Source organism: Carcharodon carcharias, chromosome 9 (genome assembly GCF_017639515.1).
Source record: "Carcharodon carcharias isolate sCarCar2 chromosome 9, sCarCar2.pri, whole genome shotgun sequence".
Taxonomy (NCBI): domain Eukaryota; kingdom Metazoa; phylum Chordata; class Chondrichthyes; order Lamniformes; family Lamnidae; genus Carcharodon; species Carcharodon carcharias.
Genome location: NC_054475.1, coordinates 23,434,697 through 23,454,436, shown reverse-complemented (window position 1 = coordinate 23,454,436; position 19,740 = coordinate 23,434,697). Strand labels below are relative to the sequence as shown.

The 19,740-nt window shown below is 45.6% G+C and overlaps 1 protein-coding gene across 6 annotated transcripts in view; it reads right to left on the bottom strand.

The window, feature by feature from the left end:
• Positions 1–19,740, bottom strand: part of LOC121282150 (complement decay-accelerating factor-like) — a 57,868-nt gene that overhangs the window by 37,103 nt on the left and 1,025 nt on the right. For 4 of the 6 annotated variants that reach the window (XM_041195668.1, XM_041195667.1, XM_041195664.1 and 1 more), the window contains exons 2-3: positions 9,783–9,974; positions 542–638 (exon numbers count right to left, since the gene is read on the bottom strand). In XM_041195668.1, the coding sequence (XP_041051602.1) occupies positions 542–638; positions 9,783–9,974 (289 nt within the window). The other 2 variants (XM_041195666.1, XM_041195665.1) reach the window with 2 other exon arrangements.

Below are 19,740 nucleotides of genomic sequence, written 5' to 3'. Positions count from 1 at the left end.
TCCTACAAACCCCACCCTGCCCTCACTCACCTACGATCGAGAGTCCCTTGCACTGGCAGCATGAGGCGTTGCCAGTCTCTGGTTGGCTGGCAGCTCTTGGCAGGTGGGATTACCGCTGCCAGGTACCTCAACAGTGGGGAAGGTCTGCCCAAGGGCCACTTAAGTGCCTGAAGGGCACTTGATTCCATTGGGCCTCCACCAGGGAACTGATGGGAGTTGCCAATCGGTTCTCTGACCAGTGGGCGACACCCCATCAGCTGGCAACATCCCAATCCCAGGATCATTAAGGCACAGGAGGCCATTCGACCCACTGAGCTCCACCAGCTCTGTGTAGAATAACCTAATCAGTCTTATTCCCCCCACTCTATCCCCATGGCACATATGTTGTGCTATATTCTGTCATAAACATACCAACCCGTATTCACTTCCAATGCCTTGAGCTTGCCATCTCATGTAATCTCAGTAATCCCAATGTGTCAATTACAATGTGGCCATCTCTGATCGCTTCCATGAACCTGTGATGCTGCAAATTAATACTTACCCTTTATTGCAGTTGTAAGTTGCTGTACTCCCATACGTTCGACCTGTAGCTTGGTGGTAGCCATTCTTTATATCTTTTGGATCACCACAATCTATAGCTGTATAAAATGTAGACAAAGAGATCTTTTAAACATGATTTCAATGTTTACACTAATCCCAATGTTATGAGTTACCTTTCAGCAGGGCTCAAACCATTAAACTAATATATTCTGACAGAACCTAAGGGCAAGAGGATAACTAAGGAAAGGGTAGGGCCTTGGTAATTTGTGCACTAATGCAGAAGATATGGGCAGAGTTCTCGATGCTTACTTTGTCTCTGTCTTCATAAGAGAGGGATGATGCAGTCATTCTAGTTAAAGAGGAAGAGTGCAAAATATTAAATACAATAAGCATAATGAGAGAGCAAGTACTGGACGGACTGGCATCCTTGAAGGTAGATAAAACACCAGGGCCGGATGGATTGTATCCCAGGTTGTTAAAGGAAGCCAGGGAGGAAATAGCAGATGCTCTGAGGATCAATTTCCAATCCTCACTAGATACAGATGATGTCCCAGAGGACAGGAGGTCAATGAACGTTGTATCAATATTTAAAAAGGGAGGGATAGGCCGGAAAATTATAGGCTGGTCAGTCGGACGTGGGTGGTGGGCAAATTATTATAATCAATTCTGAGAGTTAGGATAAACCGTCACTTAGAAAGGTTTGATCAGGGATAGTCAACATGGTTTTGTTTGAAGGAAGATCATGTCTTACTATTTAATAGAATTTCTTGAGGATATAACAAGGAGGATTGATGAGGGTGGTGCAGTTAGAGTTGTCTACATGGATTTCAGTAAGGCATTTAACAAGGTCAGAAAAGTGAGGTCTCATGGGATATAGGGAAAGGAGGCGAGTTGGATAAATTAGCTTAGTGAGAGGAAACAAATGGTAATGGCTGATGGATGATTTTGCGAATGGAAAATGGTTTCCATTGGTGTTCCACAGAGCTCAGTTTTGGGGCCCTTGCTATTTCTCGTATACATTAATGAATAGGACTTAAATGTGGGAGGCATGATTGGGAAATTTGCAGATGGCACAAAAATTGGCTGCATAGTTGATAGTGAAGAGGAAAGCTGCTGTCTCCAGAATGACACCAATGGTTTGGTTGAGTGGGCATTAACATGGCAGATTGAATTCAATCCAGAGAAGTGTGAGGTAATGCATTTGGGAAAGGCAAACAAAGCAAGGCAACACTCAATAAATGGGAGGATATTGAGAGAGGTTGAGGAAGTGAGAGACTTTGGAGCGGATGTCCACAGGACAAGCAGATAAGGTGGTAAAGAAAGCATATGGAGTGCTTTCCTTTATTGCATGTGGTATTGAATACAAAAGCGGGATGTAATGCTGGACCTGTATAAAAGGCTGGTTAGGCCACAGCTGGAATTGTGTCTACAGTTCTGGTCGTCACATTACAGGAAGGACATAATTACTCTGGAGACAATACAGAGGAGATTTACAAGAATTTTGCCAGGGCTTGAAAATTGCAACTATGAAGAAACATCTGATAGGCTAGGGTTCTAATCCTTCGAACAGAGGAGGCTGAGGGGTGACCTAATTGAGATGTACAAAATTATGAGGGGCCTCGATAAGGTAGACAGGAAAGACCTGTTTCTCCTAGCTGAGAGGTCAATTGCTGGGGGCATAGATTTAAGAAGATTGGTAGAAGGATTAGAGAGAACATGAGGAAAAACTTTTTCACCCAGAGGGTGGTGGGCATCAGGAATTCACTACCTAAGTTGGTGTTTGAGGCTGAAACACAACTCATTTAAAAGGTACCTGGATCTGTATCTGAAGTGCTGTAACCTGCAAGATAATGGACCAGGTGCTGGAAAATAGGATTAAAAATGGATGGCTAGCTTCTTTGTTCATTTTTTACAGCCGGTGCAGACACGATGGGCTGAATGGCCTCTTTCTGCACCGTAACCTTTCCATGGTTCTATGGTTCTAACTTGAAATGTTAATTTATAATATAAAAAGAAGCTACTAAAATTAAGCTGGACTCAATAATTAAATGTCATGTCTTAAGTTGAATGAATTTTACATGTATTTACTGAATTAGAGTTTGTGCTGAATTTTGTACATGTCCATGTTAATCCGCACTGTCCTTCAGGAAGAAAAAGCTTGCATTTATATAGCAGCTTACAGGACCTCAGGATGCATAGAAATGCTTCAAATCTAATGAAATATTATGAAGTATACTTGGGCCTGAATTCTACCCTCAGGGTGCGCTTCCTTGGCTGGAAAAGGATGTAAACCCCACTCCCAGCTGAGATCACGCTGTGAATGCAATGTTACGCTGGGTAGCCAATTAAGGCTTGTCCAGTATGAAACACGACTGCCAGTTGGTTTTCCCGTGTGCAGGGGGTGGGAATGCATTGGGTGCCGGGTTCATGGGAACCCAATGGGGTGTTCAAAAATGAAAGAGGCTGCTAGGAGTGGAAAGGGAGCCTGTGGGAGCTGTTTTGAAGCTATCCCAGAAGTATCCTGGTGTACAGTCATGGCCTCAGCACCTGGTGGCCACGGAAGGTTGAAGGGCAAGTCAGGCATGCTCTGCCCCCCCCCGCCCCGTTTCTCAGATGACTGCCTGGGAGTGCTGGTCGAGGAGGTAATTGCCAGGTAACATATCTTAATGCCCAAGGATGGCAAGAGATGGGCACCCCACCTGACCAAGAAGGCCTGGACAGAGGTCGCCGCCCAGGTCAGTGGGCAAGATGTGGTCACCCTCATACTGATGGCGACCTTTGTGTGCGGCTGCCTCAAGCTGTGCATAGACCCTCAGTACGCAAACACCAAGTGTCACTACGTGCTGAGGTTCTACCTGTCCCCGGTGTTGTGAAGGATGGGTCTGGCCACGCTGCCGCGGAACGCTCCAAGTAGTTGGACCGTTGAAAGGTTTATGCAGAGGAACACCTTTGACCACAAATCCATCAGGCAGTGGTCAGCACATAACATCTTAGAGGCCCTGCAGGAAAAGGAGAGGGTGGATCTTGTGGGATGACTGTAAAAGTCATTTGGCAGAATGCCTCATTGCCAGAACTATCCAGCAAGCGCCAAGATGTAGCTTGGCTGGTGGTGAGAAAGGCCCTCCTAGTCAGATCCTTCCAACACGCCAGGAGTCTCACCCGCTCTGCACTTTGCCCTCGAGGTGGCTGTGGTGGGGATGAGACCGTTGTTCACCTCCTTGTGGATTGTGCCTTTGCAAAGAAGGTCTGGAGAGAGATGCAGTGGTTTCTGTCCAGGTTCATCCCGAGCAGTTCTGTGACACAGGACTCTGTGCTCTATGGGCTCTTCCCAGGGACACACACCGAGACAAACATCAACTGCAGTTGGAGGATCATCAACTCGGTGAAAGACGCTCTTTGGTCTGCCCGAAACTTGTTGGTCTTCCAGAGCAAAGAGTTGTCCCCAAACGAGTATTGCAGACTGGCACATTCCATAGTCCAGGACTACGTGCTGAGGGACGCACTAAAGCTTGGGGCAGCTGCCACAAAGGTGCAATGGGGAAAGGTTGCTGTCTAAGACCTTTCTGCCACAGTGCACAGAGGGACTGGGAACTGTTGAGAGCTCCGCGGGTTGTACAGCTCAAAATGAATGTATGCAGTGAATACGAATTGTATTATAAATGTATTGAAGCACCTCAGAGTGCAACATGATGTATGTTGATAACTCCAATACCATTGTCTGATTGTCTGCATTGACCAGATTGAAATGATTGTAATATTCACTGACTGTATTGATGCACCTCATGATCCATGTGTAAAAGTTGAATCTGATTGTACTTTTGTGATTGTGATTTTGGAATGTTCTTCCTGATATTTTATCAATAAAGTATATTTTTCAAAAAAAAAAAATGGACCTATGCAGAGAACTTTACTGAGGTACCTGTTCCTCAGAACATTCAGGGTGTAAGAGTGAGTATGTCAACTGGCACTGAAGCCTGCCCTGTCAAGGCTGGGATGTCAGCACGACTGGCCTCAGTGCATTGCAGGGTGAGATGTGCCACAGTGACAGTATGGGAACAAGGAAAGGACCTTCAGAGAAACGGAGCAATAAGGAGGCTTTCTATTGTCTCTGTCAGGGGAAGAGCATTCATAACGCTGATGAGCACTGGGGAATGTGTGAAGGAGTACTAAATCTGTGCAAAAACAGAAAATGCTGGAAAAACTCAGCTTAGCTTTGAAGAAGAGTCACACAGATTTGAAACGTCAACTCTGTTTCTCTCTTCACAGATGCTGTTAGACCTGCTCAGTTTTTCCAGCATTCTCTGTTTTTGTTTCAGATTTCCAGCATCAGCAGCATTTGCTTTCAACTAAACCTCATGATACACAAAAGTGATGCACTGGAGCTGGAATGCCACTGGCCAGCTCACTCCTCCGGTCATGGTGAGGTGGGGCACTCTGACGAAGGTGAGAGTGCAGGTGACAGATGCGTGTGTGGTGGGTATTGGAAACATAACGGGCTCCTCTCATCAGCAACTGAACCGTCAGAGCCAGAGAGCCCACTGAAGCTCCAATGCAGATGGCACCATGCAGTAGGTCTCCACTGTCTCTTCAGCCTGCCTAATATGCATAGTGACGATGATGATTAAATGTACTGATCGCTTGCCATTCTCCCACAGATGCACCATTCACAGGAGCCAGCAGCGGCCCTGAGGATCCCCCATTGAGCTCCGAGGACAACACCTGCACCAGCATCACACCGTCTCTCTGAGACGGGCACCAGCGCAGATACTCGCATGTCGGTGGACATTAGTTCTTCGGCTCCGCAGGTAATCAACAATGCTGAGGGCACATTACACCTACATGAGGAGCTGGCAGAGGCAGAAAGGCCTCAGGGAGCTGACAGTGGGAGCACAGCTGGAGGTCAGGACCCTGCTGCGTCTGAGGCAGATGATGAGCCTCTGGGGTAGACCAACAGTTGGCAATATGCTGGATGTCCCGCGGGATGCACAGGGAGATCTGGTGGAGACCACGAGGGTCTGTCTGCCATGGGGCAGAATCTTCTGTTTAGCGTGTGGATGCGGGCCCTCACGCCGATGTGTAAAATGACACACGGTGATGTCGGGCGTGCGTCCTGATGTCACCGCGCGTCATTCCGATCTTTCATTTGGTGGGCGCTCACCGACCTGTCAAAGGCCAGTTAAGGCCATTATTAAAACAATTAACCAATATCACAGGGCTGAAGGTTGGAGGACAGGCGAAGAGCCCAGGCGGCCTTCGCATTTTTCATGAAATCTGATCCACCAGCAGGATGAGGTTTCATGAAGAGTTTATTAAGTTAATAAATATTTTATGTACATTTCATAAACATGTCCCAGCTCATGTTACGCTGTCACATGAGGGGACATGTGTAAATGATTTTTAACTTTATTTCAAACTTTAAAACTGAACTTGATCTCCCTGAGGCAGCTCCATGCCTTAGGGAGATTTCTACGCTCTCTGGCGCACATGCATGAAAGAGGGCAGGCTCCGATTCTATCTCCTCCCCGCGCCTGGACAGGTAGTATTGAGAGCTACAGGGCACGCATCACACTGGGCAGGCGTTAATTGGCCTGCCCATGTAAAATGGCAGCATGTAGCTCAGTTCAGCGCCCACCCACGCTCACTTCCCACTGGCCCGTCTAACAGGCAGAAAATTCTCCCCATGGCCTCCGTCATGGAGGTGTCCATGCGGAGCAAGGGTTCTGCGTTGACCTTAGCACCAACCATACCCCCTCCCCCATGGAAAGAGTGACATAACAGTTAAAGAGGAATTTCTATGTTTTGGTAAAGCTAAATGTTAGCAGAATTTTCCAGGCGAACCTTGTACACCAAAAATACCGATATCAGCAGAATACTGCAGAAAGACCGTGGGATCATAAGGGATTAACTGATTAGGCGACAGAAGTGGTGGGGGGGGCGGAGGGGGGCAGTTGGAAATGAGGATAAGCAGATAAAGGTAAAGACAAACAGTGCCAGGTACTGGAGCCACTTGCGAATTACATGATTATGTACTGACAAGATTCGAATTTGAATAATGCAATGTGTACATGACTAGTTGTGAATAAAAAAGATGGCTTTCCTGTAATCGGTAGAGTTATGTTTTAGCTAGTCTAAGGCAGACTTTCCCTGCATTCGCTTAAATAAAATGATCGCTAACGTGTCTCTAAGAATCCTGTGGTCGATTCTTAGAAGGCACTACAACAGTGACGACCCTCAGCTTCTGGAGCAGACTCAGGGGTTCCTGGGGTTGTACTCAGACCTGCAAGCCCTCACACAGGCAGTGATCTAAAGAGGTCACTGCCAGTGTGAGAGATGGATGAGGCACCTAGCCTCTCTGCTGGTGAGCAGGGAGGTGCAAACGCACCACACGCTGGCAGGTGGGCTACCTGTCACACCTGTGCGCTCCTCTGGATAAGGGGACCAGCGCCTCCCCCCCTCTGCCAGTGGCAACCACATCTGATTATGCCACGATGAATGAGGAGTGCCCAGCCATGGAGCTGGATGCACCCTCCCAAGCAGAGCCTGATCAGGCTCCAACGGCCACCGGGTGACCACCAGGGTCATGAAGGTCACCAGGACAGCAATGGCACTGACAACAAGGTGGAGGCACCAAGACATAGTACAACAGATGTAAGTTGAAGGCACCTTGAGCACAATGTCTGTGTGTCACAGGTGGCATTATTTGCTTTAATTTTTTTGATGCTTGTGTTAGGGATGGACACTTTGTTTGCTCTTTCTTTGTTCGTGTGAAGTAACATAAACATGTATTTGACTTAAATGGGCTGAGTTGGCTGGATGGTTTGAATAGGTGCCAGGAGCAGTACAGGCTTGTAAATGTATGGTGTTGTGTGATGCTGACGTACTGGGTTGGGTTCTCATTTATTCATTGTTAGCAAAGGAGACGGTGCCATTGGCCTGATGAGACATCGATGTCTTGGATGCCCAGCAGAAGGTTCGTTGCATCAAAGCATCCCAGGTGACCACGACTCCATGAATGTTCCTGTCCTCTGCCTCGAGGTCCGCACCCTGCACCTCCACAAGCTCTTCTGCTGAACCATCACTTAAGTCATCCTCCCAGGCCTGTGGAGCTGCCTCGCTTTCCTCAGCCTCCAGTGGGTACCCCCCTTGTCAGAGTCAGGTTGTGCAGGGCGCAGCATGCGATGACTATGAGGGAGACACTCTCTGGAGGATACTGCAATGCTCCCCCTGACCGGTCCAGGCATGTGAAGCGCATCTTCAGCAGCCAGATGGTCCCCTCCACCACTGCCCTAGCGGAGGTAAGACTCCTGTTGTCTCTGTCCTGGGCCTCAGTTCTTGGATGACGGAGTGGGGTCATCAGCCACTTCTTCAAGGGATACCTCTTACCACTCAGGAGCCATCCATGCACTTGTGCAGGAGCCACGAACAGCCTTAGTACCTTCGAGTGCCACAAGATGCAAGCATCGTGTGAGCTCCCATGTTAACGGGCAAAACTTGGAGAAATTGTGTCCTGTGGTCCCAGATGATCTGAACATTCATTGAGTCGAACCCCTTTCTGTTTACGAAAGTTCCAGGCTCACCTGCTGGTGTCTTGATGGCCACATGAGTGCAGCCTATTACACCCTGGAGGCGGGGGAACCCAGCCATCACAGCCAAGTCACAAGCTCGACACAACAGTGTGCAGGTGATTGAGAAATGCCACAGAGATCATCCACTGAGCCCTGAAAAGAACCAGAGGCATAAAAGTTGAGGGCCTCTGTGACCTGCAAAACCACCGGCATGGGGTGTCTGCTCACGCAATTAGAGGTGATTTCTGGACCTGTCATGTGTCATGTTGCTGTCACTGTGTCCCTAGAGAGGCGAAGCATCCTGCGGCACTGGACCTCGGACATCTGGAGATAGTTGGAGCACTGTCTGTACACTCTAGCCACTGGGTCGTGGTGCTTTTGGCATGCCCTCCTGCCTTGGTCTCCCTGCTGGCCGTACACCAACTGAGCCCCTGCCTCCCTGCGATGCTCACCTGACCTCCCCTCCCTGCTTCCTCTTCAGAGGAGGTTCCACCAGTGGAAAAAAGTATCTCCATTAGATGCAATGTGGAGGAGCAGTACCTTGAAAATGAAGGAGCACTCTGCTGCAATACTCAGGGGAGCCTTCCAGGGAAGAAGAGGATGTTGAAAGGCAGGTTTCACAATCAAACAAGATGCAAAGAAGCTCTGGGATAACCCTGTACTCACACAGCAATGAGCTGGAAATAACAAAGTGCTGCTGCTCCAGGGGCCTTTGATCCCACCCCTGGATGAGGAAATGATTAAAACGCGATTTCCACCCACTCGTATTGCCTATGCAACCAGCTAAAAATTGCACGTGCAATGGAAAATCGCTATCTATTGGCTTCTTAGTGGCCTTAATTGGCCCTTTAAATATCGGCGGGCCAGGATCAGATTTACGTATGCAGTCGCTGATGGTGAAAGCGAGCACATGCAAGATGACATCGGGAAGCACACCCAACGTTACTTGGCAATATTTTATGCTCGGTCGGGTCGAGCACACACCCCACCCCCGGACGTAAAATTCTGGCCTTGCTGTTCCAATGTAGAGCAACAAATTTGCACAAACAGCAAACAGATAAATCGGACTTCTCTGGTGATATTGGTTGAGGGATAAATGTTGGTCAAGACACCAGGGAAACTCTCAGCTTCAAATAGCCCCTTCATATATTTTACTTCCACCTGACAGATGTTAAACCCAGGCTCCAATTACCCTCTTATTAAAGACAGTGCAGCACTCCCACAGTACTAAACCGAAACATCAGGTTATGTTATGTGCCCAATTCTCTGAGTGGAGCTTGAATCCTAGACCTTCGGATTCAGAGTTAAGAACTTTTGAGACGCAACTGATCCCAGGGCTGATATATATATATTCCAAGGTCTAAGTAACTAGACTTGAATTTGTAACAAATGTGTGCACCACTGGTGTGTAATGGAAGTGGCCTTCCAGCCACGTTCTGTGTTTAGGCATCTAACACCAGCATCAAAATCTGAGATGGAGGTATGGAAAATCTAGACTATTGTCACTATTCCAACATTACAACAGTGACCACACTTCAAAAGTACATCATTGTCTGTGAAGCACTTTGGGGCGCCTGGTGAGCTTGAGAAGTATATAAATGCAAGTCTTTTTCTCTTTTAAATAAGAAAACTTAAAAGAGAAACAATAAGAAATGATATTGATTTATAAATACTTACGTATACAACTTATCAATGGCTCTGACCAAGTTAAATTACTTTGACAAATGATAAAATCAGTTGTGCTTTCATTCTGAATATAACCTGGCAAACATTGGTAGTGAATACGTCGACCCACAGAAAACTTTTGCAGAATGCCGAACTCATTCTTTATTTGAGCAGATGTCACACTCGGAGGAATGGGGCACTGATCTGTAAAGAGAATAATAAAAAATGTAAAATAATTATGTACATCAAATGGTTAACCACCTTTATCTTTCACTCACAACAAATATATGTCAACTATAAGGAATGAAACCTGTATATGTAAATGTGTACAGTAGCACAGTGGTTATGCAGAGATCTGGACTAATAATCCAGAAACACAAGTTCAAATTCTATCATGCCAGTTGGGGAATTTAAATTCAGGGAATTAAATATGTTTGGAATAAAAACTAGTATTTGTAATGGCAATGATGAAACTACTGAATGTGAGGGGTGACTTGATTGAAGTATATAAGATTCTGCTTGGTCTTGATAAGGCGGATGTGAAAGGATTTTTTCTCTTGTGGGTGAGCCCAGGACTAAGGGGCACTGTTTTAAAATTAGGGGTCACCTTTCCAGAACAGAAATAAGAAAAAAAAAATCTCCCCTAGAGGGTTGTGCAACTTTGGAACTTTCTGCCTCAGAAGACAGTGGATGTGAGGTCATTGAATATTTTTAAGGCAGAGGTCGATTGCCTAACAAGAATCTAAGGCTATCAGGGGTAGATGGGAATGTGAAACTCATAACACAAACAGATCAGCTTCGATCCTACTGAATGGTGGAGCGGGCTTGAGGGTCCAAATGGCCTACTTCTGCCATTATTTTGTATGTTCATATATCCTGTTGTCATGAAACATATCCCTCATGTTAATATATTACATTTAGATTCATATACTATACGCAGAGGTCTCTGTCTCATTCTTAATTTCAATGTATATCATTTTCTCCCCCTTTTTAGCACACCTAAGGAGATGGGTATCCAATCTGCTTTCAGGCTTCTGTCAACGTTAATTCTAAGCCAGTCAAATGAGAAGGTACAAAAAGTAATACAGAATGACTTCTTCCCCTTCACTTGTGACAGATGAGCTAATGCCACTTCCTCTACTGATGGTCTTGTTGAAATCGGGATACTTTGTACCATGATTAGCAGATGCCAGCCTGTATTTTCACATCCATGACATGAATCTCTGAACACCACACTTTGACATCATGCTATCAATAGTAAAAATACGTAACTTTTTAAAAAAAAATGATTTTAGTAACCACTCATAGACAGTCAATTCTGAATTCATAATTATTTCATTCAAATGAACATTTTACTTTTAACACTGAATTGTATTCAGTGAACTGAACTGAAATATTGAGAGAATCTTATGGATGCGAGGGGAGTCTCAGCCGCCAGAGGGAGGCGAGAGATCTGGGTCGCCTCATTTGGGGAAAGCCTGCCAAACTACGAGCCAATTAACCAGGCAATTAACAGGCCGCTGGCGGGCCTTCCCTGAGATCATAACCCCAGAGGTCCCGCCCACCATGAGTGATAGTGAGAGTTTTGAGGTGAGTTTCGCAGGAGGGGGTTGGGGAAGCAGAGTTCGGCAGCAAGGGCAAGGATGTGACTCTCAGCAGGTCCCCCCTTCCCGATGCAGAATCTCTCACCAAGTGCCTTTGAATGAGGGGCTTTCCCCCGCCCCCACCGAGAGCAATGAATTCTGCACAAGTCTGCATATCATGCTCCCCGCGTGGTGACAGATGCCCTGCTGTGGTGTTAATACCAGCAAAGGCAAGTAGAGGCCCTTAATTGGGTATAAATTGGCCCTTAAGGTCCTCAGTTGGTGATGGGGCAACTAGGCCGTCTGCAGCCTTCTCACCATGGATTTAATCAGGGTGGCGCAGGAAGGTGGCGGGGTCTCCAACTGCCACCATCCTACCCAATTAAAGCCCCCACCACCACCAAACTCACCAGGAGGGAGAGTGTAAAATTTGACCCATTGTATTAGACTCTCCTACTTTGTATTTTTGTTTTACAGCCAACTCCTCATAATTCAATATTGTTTTTGCATTAAAGACAGAACAGGAAGAAGTCTGGGTAGAACAGAGATAATTTGAGAGAATAATCTTAATTGCAAGCATAAAAATACCACTTGAGAAGGAAGATGAGCAGTGCTTTATATTTTGCCTCTAACTAAACTGACATGCATAATGAAATAAACAGGGATTGCAAAGGAGAAACACGTAAGTTCTCAGTTTTCTACTTCCCCTGACCTTCATTCATTGTAATACCAGTGAGATTATCTTTTAGCAGCTGTGGAAGTGAAATACCTTTTACCGCATAATGAATAACATTTTCAGCAATAGTGGAAAACTTCTTCATCACCAAACTATGTTCATCATTCATCTACTCCAGAAAGCCAGAGTGAAGGAAAGAACTGGAGCCTAATCTTTACATACTTATAGGAGCTTTTATTTGCAGGGATATATATTATAAACATGTACCTTTTAACCCAACTACCAGTTTCAATATCCCCAGTCAATGACAACACGTGCAAACAATTAAACACCCAATTAATACACAATTAATAATGATGTTCTTGCCAAATTTAAAAAATGTCAGCATCTATGGCACATTACAACATGCTATAGCTTTATACCTTTTACAAATATCACATCATATATCACTTAATGATACAGTTTTAGTAAATCTACAGAAGATCCTGGTCAACAATTTTGTTCTGGTTCCAAGTCGTTAACAAATACATAAGCAAATTCCCAACCCAAAAGAAAAACTTACATTTATATAGCACTTGTCCTTGGGATATCCCAAAGTGGTTCACAACCAATAAATTAATTCTATTATGTAAGTAAATGTGGCTTTTTAATATGTGCATGGTACAGACCCTAAAAAGCAGAGATAAATGGCCTAACCAGTTAAAATATTTTGGTGAAAGGGTAAATGCTGGCCAAGACAAGAGGACAACTCTCATTTTCTTCTTCAAGTAATGCCTTAGGATCTTTTATATCCACCTGAGTAATGTCCAAACAAAGACAGCACGTTTGACAATCCAGCACTCTTCTGGTACCACACCGAAGTGTCTGCTGCTATCAAAGTCACGGGCTGGAATTTTACGAGCCTGTTGTGGTGGGAACGGGACCGTAAACTTCATTCTAAACTGCATTGACTTGGGTGGAAACATAAAATATCATTGCCTTAAAATAACACCCGCAGAATAGGGCTTGAGCCCTGACCTCTTGATTTATTGCTCTTCCCTCATTGCTCTTGAGAAGGTGGTGGTGAGCTGCCTTCTTGAACCGTTGCAGTCCCTGCGGTGTAGGTATACCCACAGTACTGTCAGGGAGGGAGTTTCAGGATCTTGACCCAGCAATAGTGAAGGAACAGCAATATATTTCCAAGTCAAGATGGTGAGTGGCTTGGAGGGGAACTTTCAGGTGGTGGTGTTCCCATGTATCTGCTGCCCTTGTCCTTCTAGATGGTAGCAATCGTGGGTTTGGAAGGTGCTGCCTAAGGAGTCTTGCTGAGTTTCTGCAGTGTATCTTGTAGACAGTACACACTGCTGCCACAGTTCATCAGTAGTGGAGGGAGTGAATGTTTGTGAAAGGGGTGCCAATCAAATGGGCACCAATCAAATGGACTGCTTTGCTCTGGATGGTCTCAAACATCTTGAGTGTTGATGGAGCTGCACTCATTCAGGCAAGTGGGAAGTAGAGCGTATTCCATCACACTCCTGGCTTGTGCCTTATAGATGGTGGACAGGCTTTGGGGAGTCAGGAGGTGAGTTACTCATTGCAGGATTCCTAGCCTCTGACCTGCTCTTGTTGCCACAGTATTTATATGGCTAGTCCAGTTCAGTTTCTGGTCAATGGTTACCACAGGATGTGGATAGTGAGGGATTCAGCCATGGTAATGCCATAAAATGTCAAGGGCTAATGGCTAGATTCTCTCTTGTTGAAGATGATCGTTGTCTGGCACTTGTGTGGCGTGAATGTTACTTGCCACTTGTCAGCCTAAGCCTGGATATTGTCCAGGTCTTGCTGCATTTGGACATGGATTGCTTCAGCATCTGAGGAGTGGTGAATGGTGCTGAGCATTATGCAATCATCAGCGAACATCCCCACTTCAGACCGTGTGATTGAAGGAAGGTCATTGATGAAGGAGCTGAAGGTGGTTGGGCCGAGGACACTACCCTAGGGAACTCCTGCAGTGGTGTCCTGCAGCTGCGATGATTGACCTCCAACAACCACAACCAACTTCCTTTGTGCAAAATATGACTCCAACCAGTGGAGAGTTTTGCCCCTGATTGCCATTGACTCCAGTTTTGCTAGGGCTCCTTGATGCCACACTCGGTCAAATGCAGCCTTGATGTCAAGTGCAGTCACTCTCATCTCACTTCTGGAGTTCAGCTCTTTTGTTCATGTTTGAACCAAGGCTGCATAACATTTAATTTTTCTCTGAAATCAAGTTTTCTAATAATTTCAACAAATGAATGTACACTGAGAATGAGCATTCCTCCTAGTGAATAATAACAACGTTGAAAATTTACATTTAAAATCTAATAGGTGCGTTGGTGCAACAATAACTTGTATTAATAAAGCCTCTTTAACATAATAAAATGTCCCAAGACACCTCACGGGAGCATTATAGAACAAAACATGACACTGAGCCACAAAAGAAGTTATTAGTGCAGGTGACCAAAAGCTTGGTCAAAGAGGCAGGTTTTAAGGAGTGACTGAAAGTAGCTAGGTGGAGATAAAGCACAGAGGTTTAGGCAAGAGATTCCAGATCTTAGAGTCAAGGCGTTCAGCAGCACAGGCACCAATGGTGGAGCAACTGAAACTAGGGATGCACAAGAGATCAGAATTAGAGCAGTGCAGATATCTCAGAGGGTTGTGGGGCTGGAGGAAATTACAGGGATCAGGAAGGGTGAGGAAGGATTTGAAAACAAGGATGAGAAGTTTTGAATTGAGGGGTTGCTTAACAGGAGCCAGCGGAGGCCAGTGAGCACAGTGATCGGGACTGGGTGCAAGTTTGGACATGAACAGCAGTGTTTTGGATGACCACAAGTTTACGGAGGGTAGAACACGGGAGGCTAGCCAGGGGTGGGTTTGAATAGTCAAGTCTAGAGGTAACAAAGGCCTGGATGAGAGTGTGAGCAGCAGATGAGCTGAAGCATGGGCAGAGTCAGGTGAAGTTACAAAGATGGGAATATGTGGCCTTGGTGATGTTTGGAAGCTCATCTTGAAATGAAATATGACACTGAATTTGCGAACAGTCTGGTTTAACCTCAAACAGCTGCCGGTGAGAGACAAGAAGTCAGTGGCTCGGGATTGGAGTTTATGATGGGGACCGAGGAAACCACCAGAATTTTGTCAAAAAATTTACACAAATTGTTCCGTAGTTTGAGAACAACTCGGAACAGTGGATGCCCAGAATTGGGCACAATACTCCATCTTGGGTCAAACCAGTATTTTCAGTAGGTTTAACATAACTTCCTGCTTTTTCTACTCTATATAATCACCGTCAGATTGCCACTCTGGTCCTACTCTTTTTGCGCCACATCCAAGCTCTGCATTTCTGAACAGGACTTCCAATCCTGTCTTCTTCAGGAATACGGAGTGTAGCTCAAATCTAACTGTTTCCTGGTAGGGCAGGATTGTTGGGATAAGACATGCCACAGGCCTCCCCCCACCCCCCCCCCGACAGTGTTCACCCCCTCCAAACAATTAATTAATTAATGTTGCTGCAATGACATTAAGATCTGAGAATAACATAAGAGTGGAATATAAAGTATTGCACTGAATTGAATTCCTACCCCTAGAGCTTTACAGTCCTGTCAATTGTTGAGTTTAGTGGTTGGCACAAAAGCTTAATGGGGCTACAAAATCTTTTAGAATGTCCATGGATTAAGCAGTCCCTTTTACTGTTCTTAGACAGGTGCGGTGGTACTTTTAGGCTTTTAATATATCTGTTAGTAACTCTTTCGAGTACAAACACATTTCCATCTGTTCCTATTCAGATGAAGTTACATTGTTTCATAGTTTGCCATTGTGAGATTTGAACTTTTGATCTTGGGGTTACAAACCCAGTACCATAACCATTTGGCCATTTAGGCCAAGCTGTAACTCTTTCGAGTACAAACACATTTCCATCTATTCCTATTCAGACGAAGTTACATTGTTTCATAGTTTGCCATTGTGAGATTTGAACTCTTGATCTTGGGGTTACAAACCCAGTACCATAACCACTTGGCTCTTTAGGCCAAGCTTATATCTGTTAGTAGATGTTGATACAATGTTTCCCCTACAATTATTTCTTTAACATACCTTCCTGCTTTTTCTACTCTATATAATCACCGTCAGATTGCCACTCTGGTCCTACTCTTTTTGCGCCACATCCAAGCTCTGCATTTCTGACCCGGACTTCCAATCCTGTCTTCTTCAGGAATACGGAGTGTAGCTCAAATCTAACTGTTTCCTGGTAGGGCAGGATTGTTGGGGTAAGACATGTCACGCACCCCTCCAACAGTGTTCACCCCCCGAAATCCTCCTGACAGAGTTCACCCCCCAAGTCTTCACCCCCGCACCAAACTCCCCCGACATTGATCACCCACCAATCCCCCGAGTGTTCACCCCCCCAACCCCCGACAGTGTTCACTCCCCCAACCGCCTCCAACAGTGTTCACCCACTCCCAACTCCTTCCGACAGTATTCACGCCCCCCACAACCCCCCGACAGTGTTCACAACCCCCTCGACAGTGTTCACTCCCCCCAAACCCCCCTCGACAGTGTTCACTCCCCACAAACCCCCCTCGACAGTGTTCACTCCCCCCAAACCCCCCTCGACAGTGTTCACTCCCCACAAACCCCCCTCGACAGTGTTCACTCCCCCCAAACCCCCCTCGACAGTGTTCACTCCCCCCAAACCCCCCTCGACAGTGTACACTCCCCCGAAACCCTCTTCGACAGTGTTCACTCCCCCAAACCCCCCTCGACAGTGTTCACTCCCCCCAAACCCCCCTCGACAGTGTTCACCCCCCCCAAACCCTCCTCGACAGTGTACACTCCCCCGAAACCCTCTTCGACAGTGTTCACCCCCCCCAAACCCTCCTCGACAGTGTACACTCCCCCGAAACCCTCTTCGACAGTGTTCATCCCCTCCAAACCCTCCTCGACAGTGTTCACCCCCCCCAAACCCTCCTCGACAGTGTTCACCCCCCCCAAACCCTCCTCGACAGTGTTCACTCCCCCCAAACCCCCCTCGACAGTGTTCACCCCCCCCAAACCCTCCTCGACAGTGTACACTCCCCCGAAACCCTCTTCGACAGTGTTCACCCCCCCCAAACCCTCCTCGACAGTGTACACTCCCCCGAAACCCTCTTCGACAGTGTTCATCCCCTCCAAACCCTCCTCGACAGTGTTCACCCCCCCCCCAAACCCTCCTCGACAGTGTTCACCGCCCCCCCCCAAACCCTCCTCGACAGTGTTCATCCCCTCCAAACCCTCCTCGAAAGTGTTCACCTCCCCCACCCCCCCACTTCCCATCACCCCCAACAGTTCTGGCTAGCCACATCCCTGAAATGAATAAAAGAAATACATTTCCTCCATATTCGCACCTGGGCTTGTGCAGGACTCGGGATGGGGTTGCAGATGAACTCGGCAGCGTAAAAGATCGGGGAGATCTGGGAGCTTGAGTTCCTTGTGTAAGCACAACATGCTCACACTGCCTCGATCTTTTACAATGGTTCTGGCCGAATGAATCCCTGCCCAGCGCCGGCTCTGGAGGTTCCCTCCAAATTATGACCAGATTTTCAGGCATAGCAGGAAACAAAATCTATTCCTGGTGTTATTTTTTCAGCATTTTTGGATATTGTTTATACATTTATCCTGGAGTAGGTGCATTACATTTTGCCGTTATTTGAATGGGCTTTTATGGCATTAAGTAAGTGGCCTTAAAATTGAGAAGCAACTCCAATATGACAACAAAACACTTAATGTGTATGAATGATGTGAAACTGTAATGTTCATACTTAAAGAGGAATATTTAGGTGTGGGTTAGATTGTTCGTGTTGATTTCTACCCATTTTACATTCGGGGGTGGGGGTAAATCTCCTGAAATTCGCAGGAAATTTAAGTGTAAATTGTCGGATTGTGCACAGGGATAGGCGCTACTTAAGAGTTTAACTTTTGGTTTGGCCCCGGGTTGAAATTCCTAATTACGGGGACACTTGGAGAAAATTAAAATGGTGGTAAAGGTAATGCGAACGTTTTAACTTCTTAAAGTCCAATTACACACTCTTGCTAAAACCCGCACAGCGACATTGAGAGCTGGCCAAATTCTGTCCCTTACCTGAATTATTACTGGCGCATGGGGTAAGAAAGACAGCAACTATGAGCGCAATTTTCTGCCACATGTTCGCCCTCGTTAACCTGGAGAGTCGTATAGAGTTACCAATCCCGTCCTGTGTCAGAAAGTGCCGCCTGGATCAATAAAGCGCTGGGGTTTTAAGGCGTGTTCCTCCTCTTTGTACTGCTGGTAAGACTAATGTCGGAAGTATTCCCTTATCGAACGCTTCAATTCCATTGTGGTGTAGAGTGTATTTTAGGGTTGTGTTTCTTTGCAGTTTGCTCCTATCTGGATGTATTTTTCCAGCGCTCGTTGCTCTTCGCTGTCGGCAAGCTGATTGCATTAACAGGATATTGGTTGTATTTATTTCCCCTGAAAACTCTCCTGATTTCCTTTCCTACATTCTGCCAAAGATAAAACTGAATGCATGTTTACCTCGCACACCAGAGCTCATTGGTTCCTGAAAGGAGAGATAAATTAAGAAAAGTGACACACTTGGAAAATAATCTGCAGTTGATGAGTCCACAGCTGAAGCCAAGCCTCTTGGTTCACGTGTCAGTTTAATTTTGACTTTGGCAAAATTTGGATTTCGTGCGATGCAGTATCTACAGATCTGTATTGCTGCAACATATTACCTACAGACCTGTAATGATGTAATATATTACCTACAGATATGTAATACTACAATACACAACCTACAGTTCTGCAATGCTGCAATATATTATCGACAGATGTGTAATACTACAATACACAACCTACAGGTCTGCAATGCTGCAATATATTACCTACAGATATGTAATACTACAATACCCAACCTACAGGTCTGCAATGCTGCAATATATTACCTACTGATCTGTAATAATGCAATACACAACCAACAAATCTGCAATGCTGCAATGTACAACCTACAGATCTGTAATGCTGCAATATATTACCTACAGATTTGTAATGCAACAATATATCATCTACAGACCTGAAATGCTACAAAACACAACCTACAGATCTGCAATGCTGCAATATGTTACCAACAGATTTGTAATGCTGCAATATATTAGCTACAGATCTATAATGCCACAATATATTACCTACAGATCTGTAACACAACACTATATCACCTACAGAACTGAAATGCTGCAATATATTACCTACAGATCAGTAATGCCACAATACACATCCTACAAATCTGTAATGCTGCAATATAGTACCATCAGATCTGCAATATTGCAATATATTACCTACAGATTTGTAATGCTGCAATATTTAACCTACAGATATGTAATAATGCAATAAATTACCTACAGATCTGTAACTCTACAATACATTACCTACAGATCTGTAAAAAATAATACACTGCCTACTGATCTTTAATACTACAATACCTTGGCAGCTGGTGGAATTTGAATTCAATGAATAGAAAAAAGTCTGGAGTTGAAAGCTAGTCTTAGTGATGGTGACCATTGTTGAAAAGTCCCATCTGCTTCACTAATATCCTTTAACGAAGGAAATCTGTCTTCCTTACCTGGCCTGGCCTACATGTGATTCCAGATCCACAGTAATGTGCTTGACTCTTAACTGCCCTCT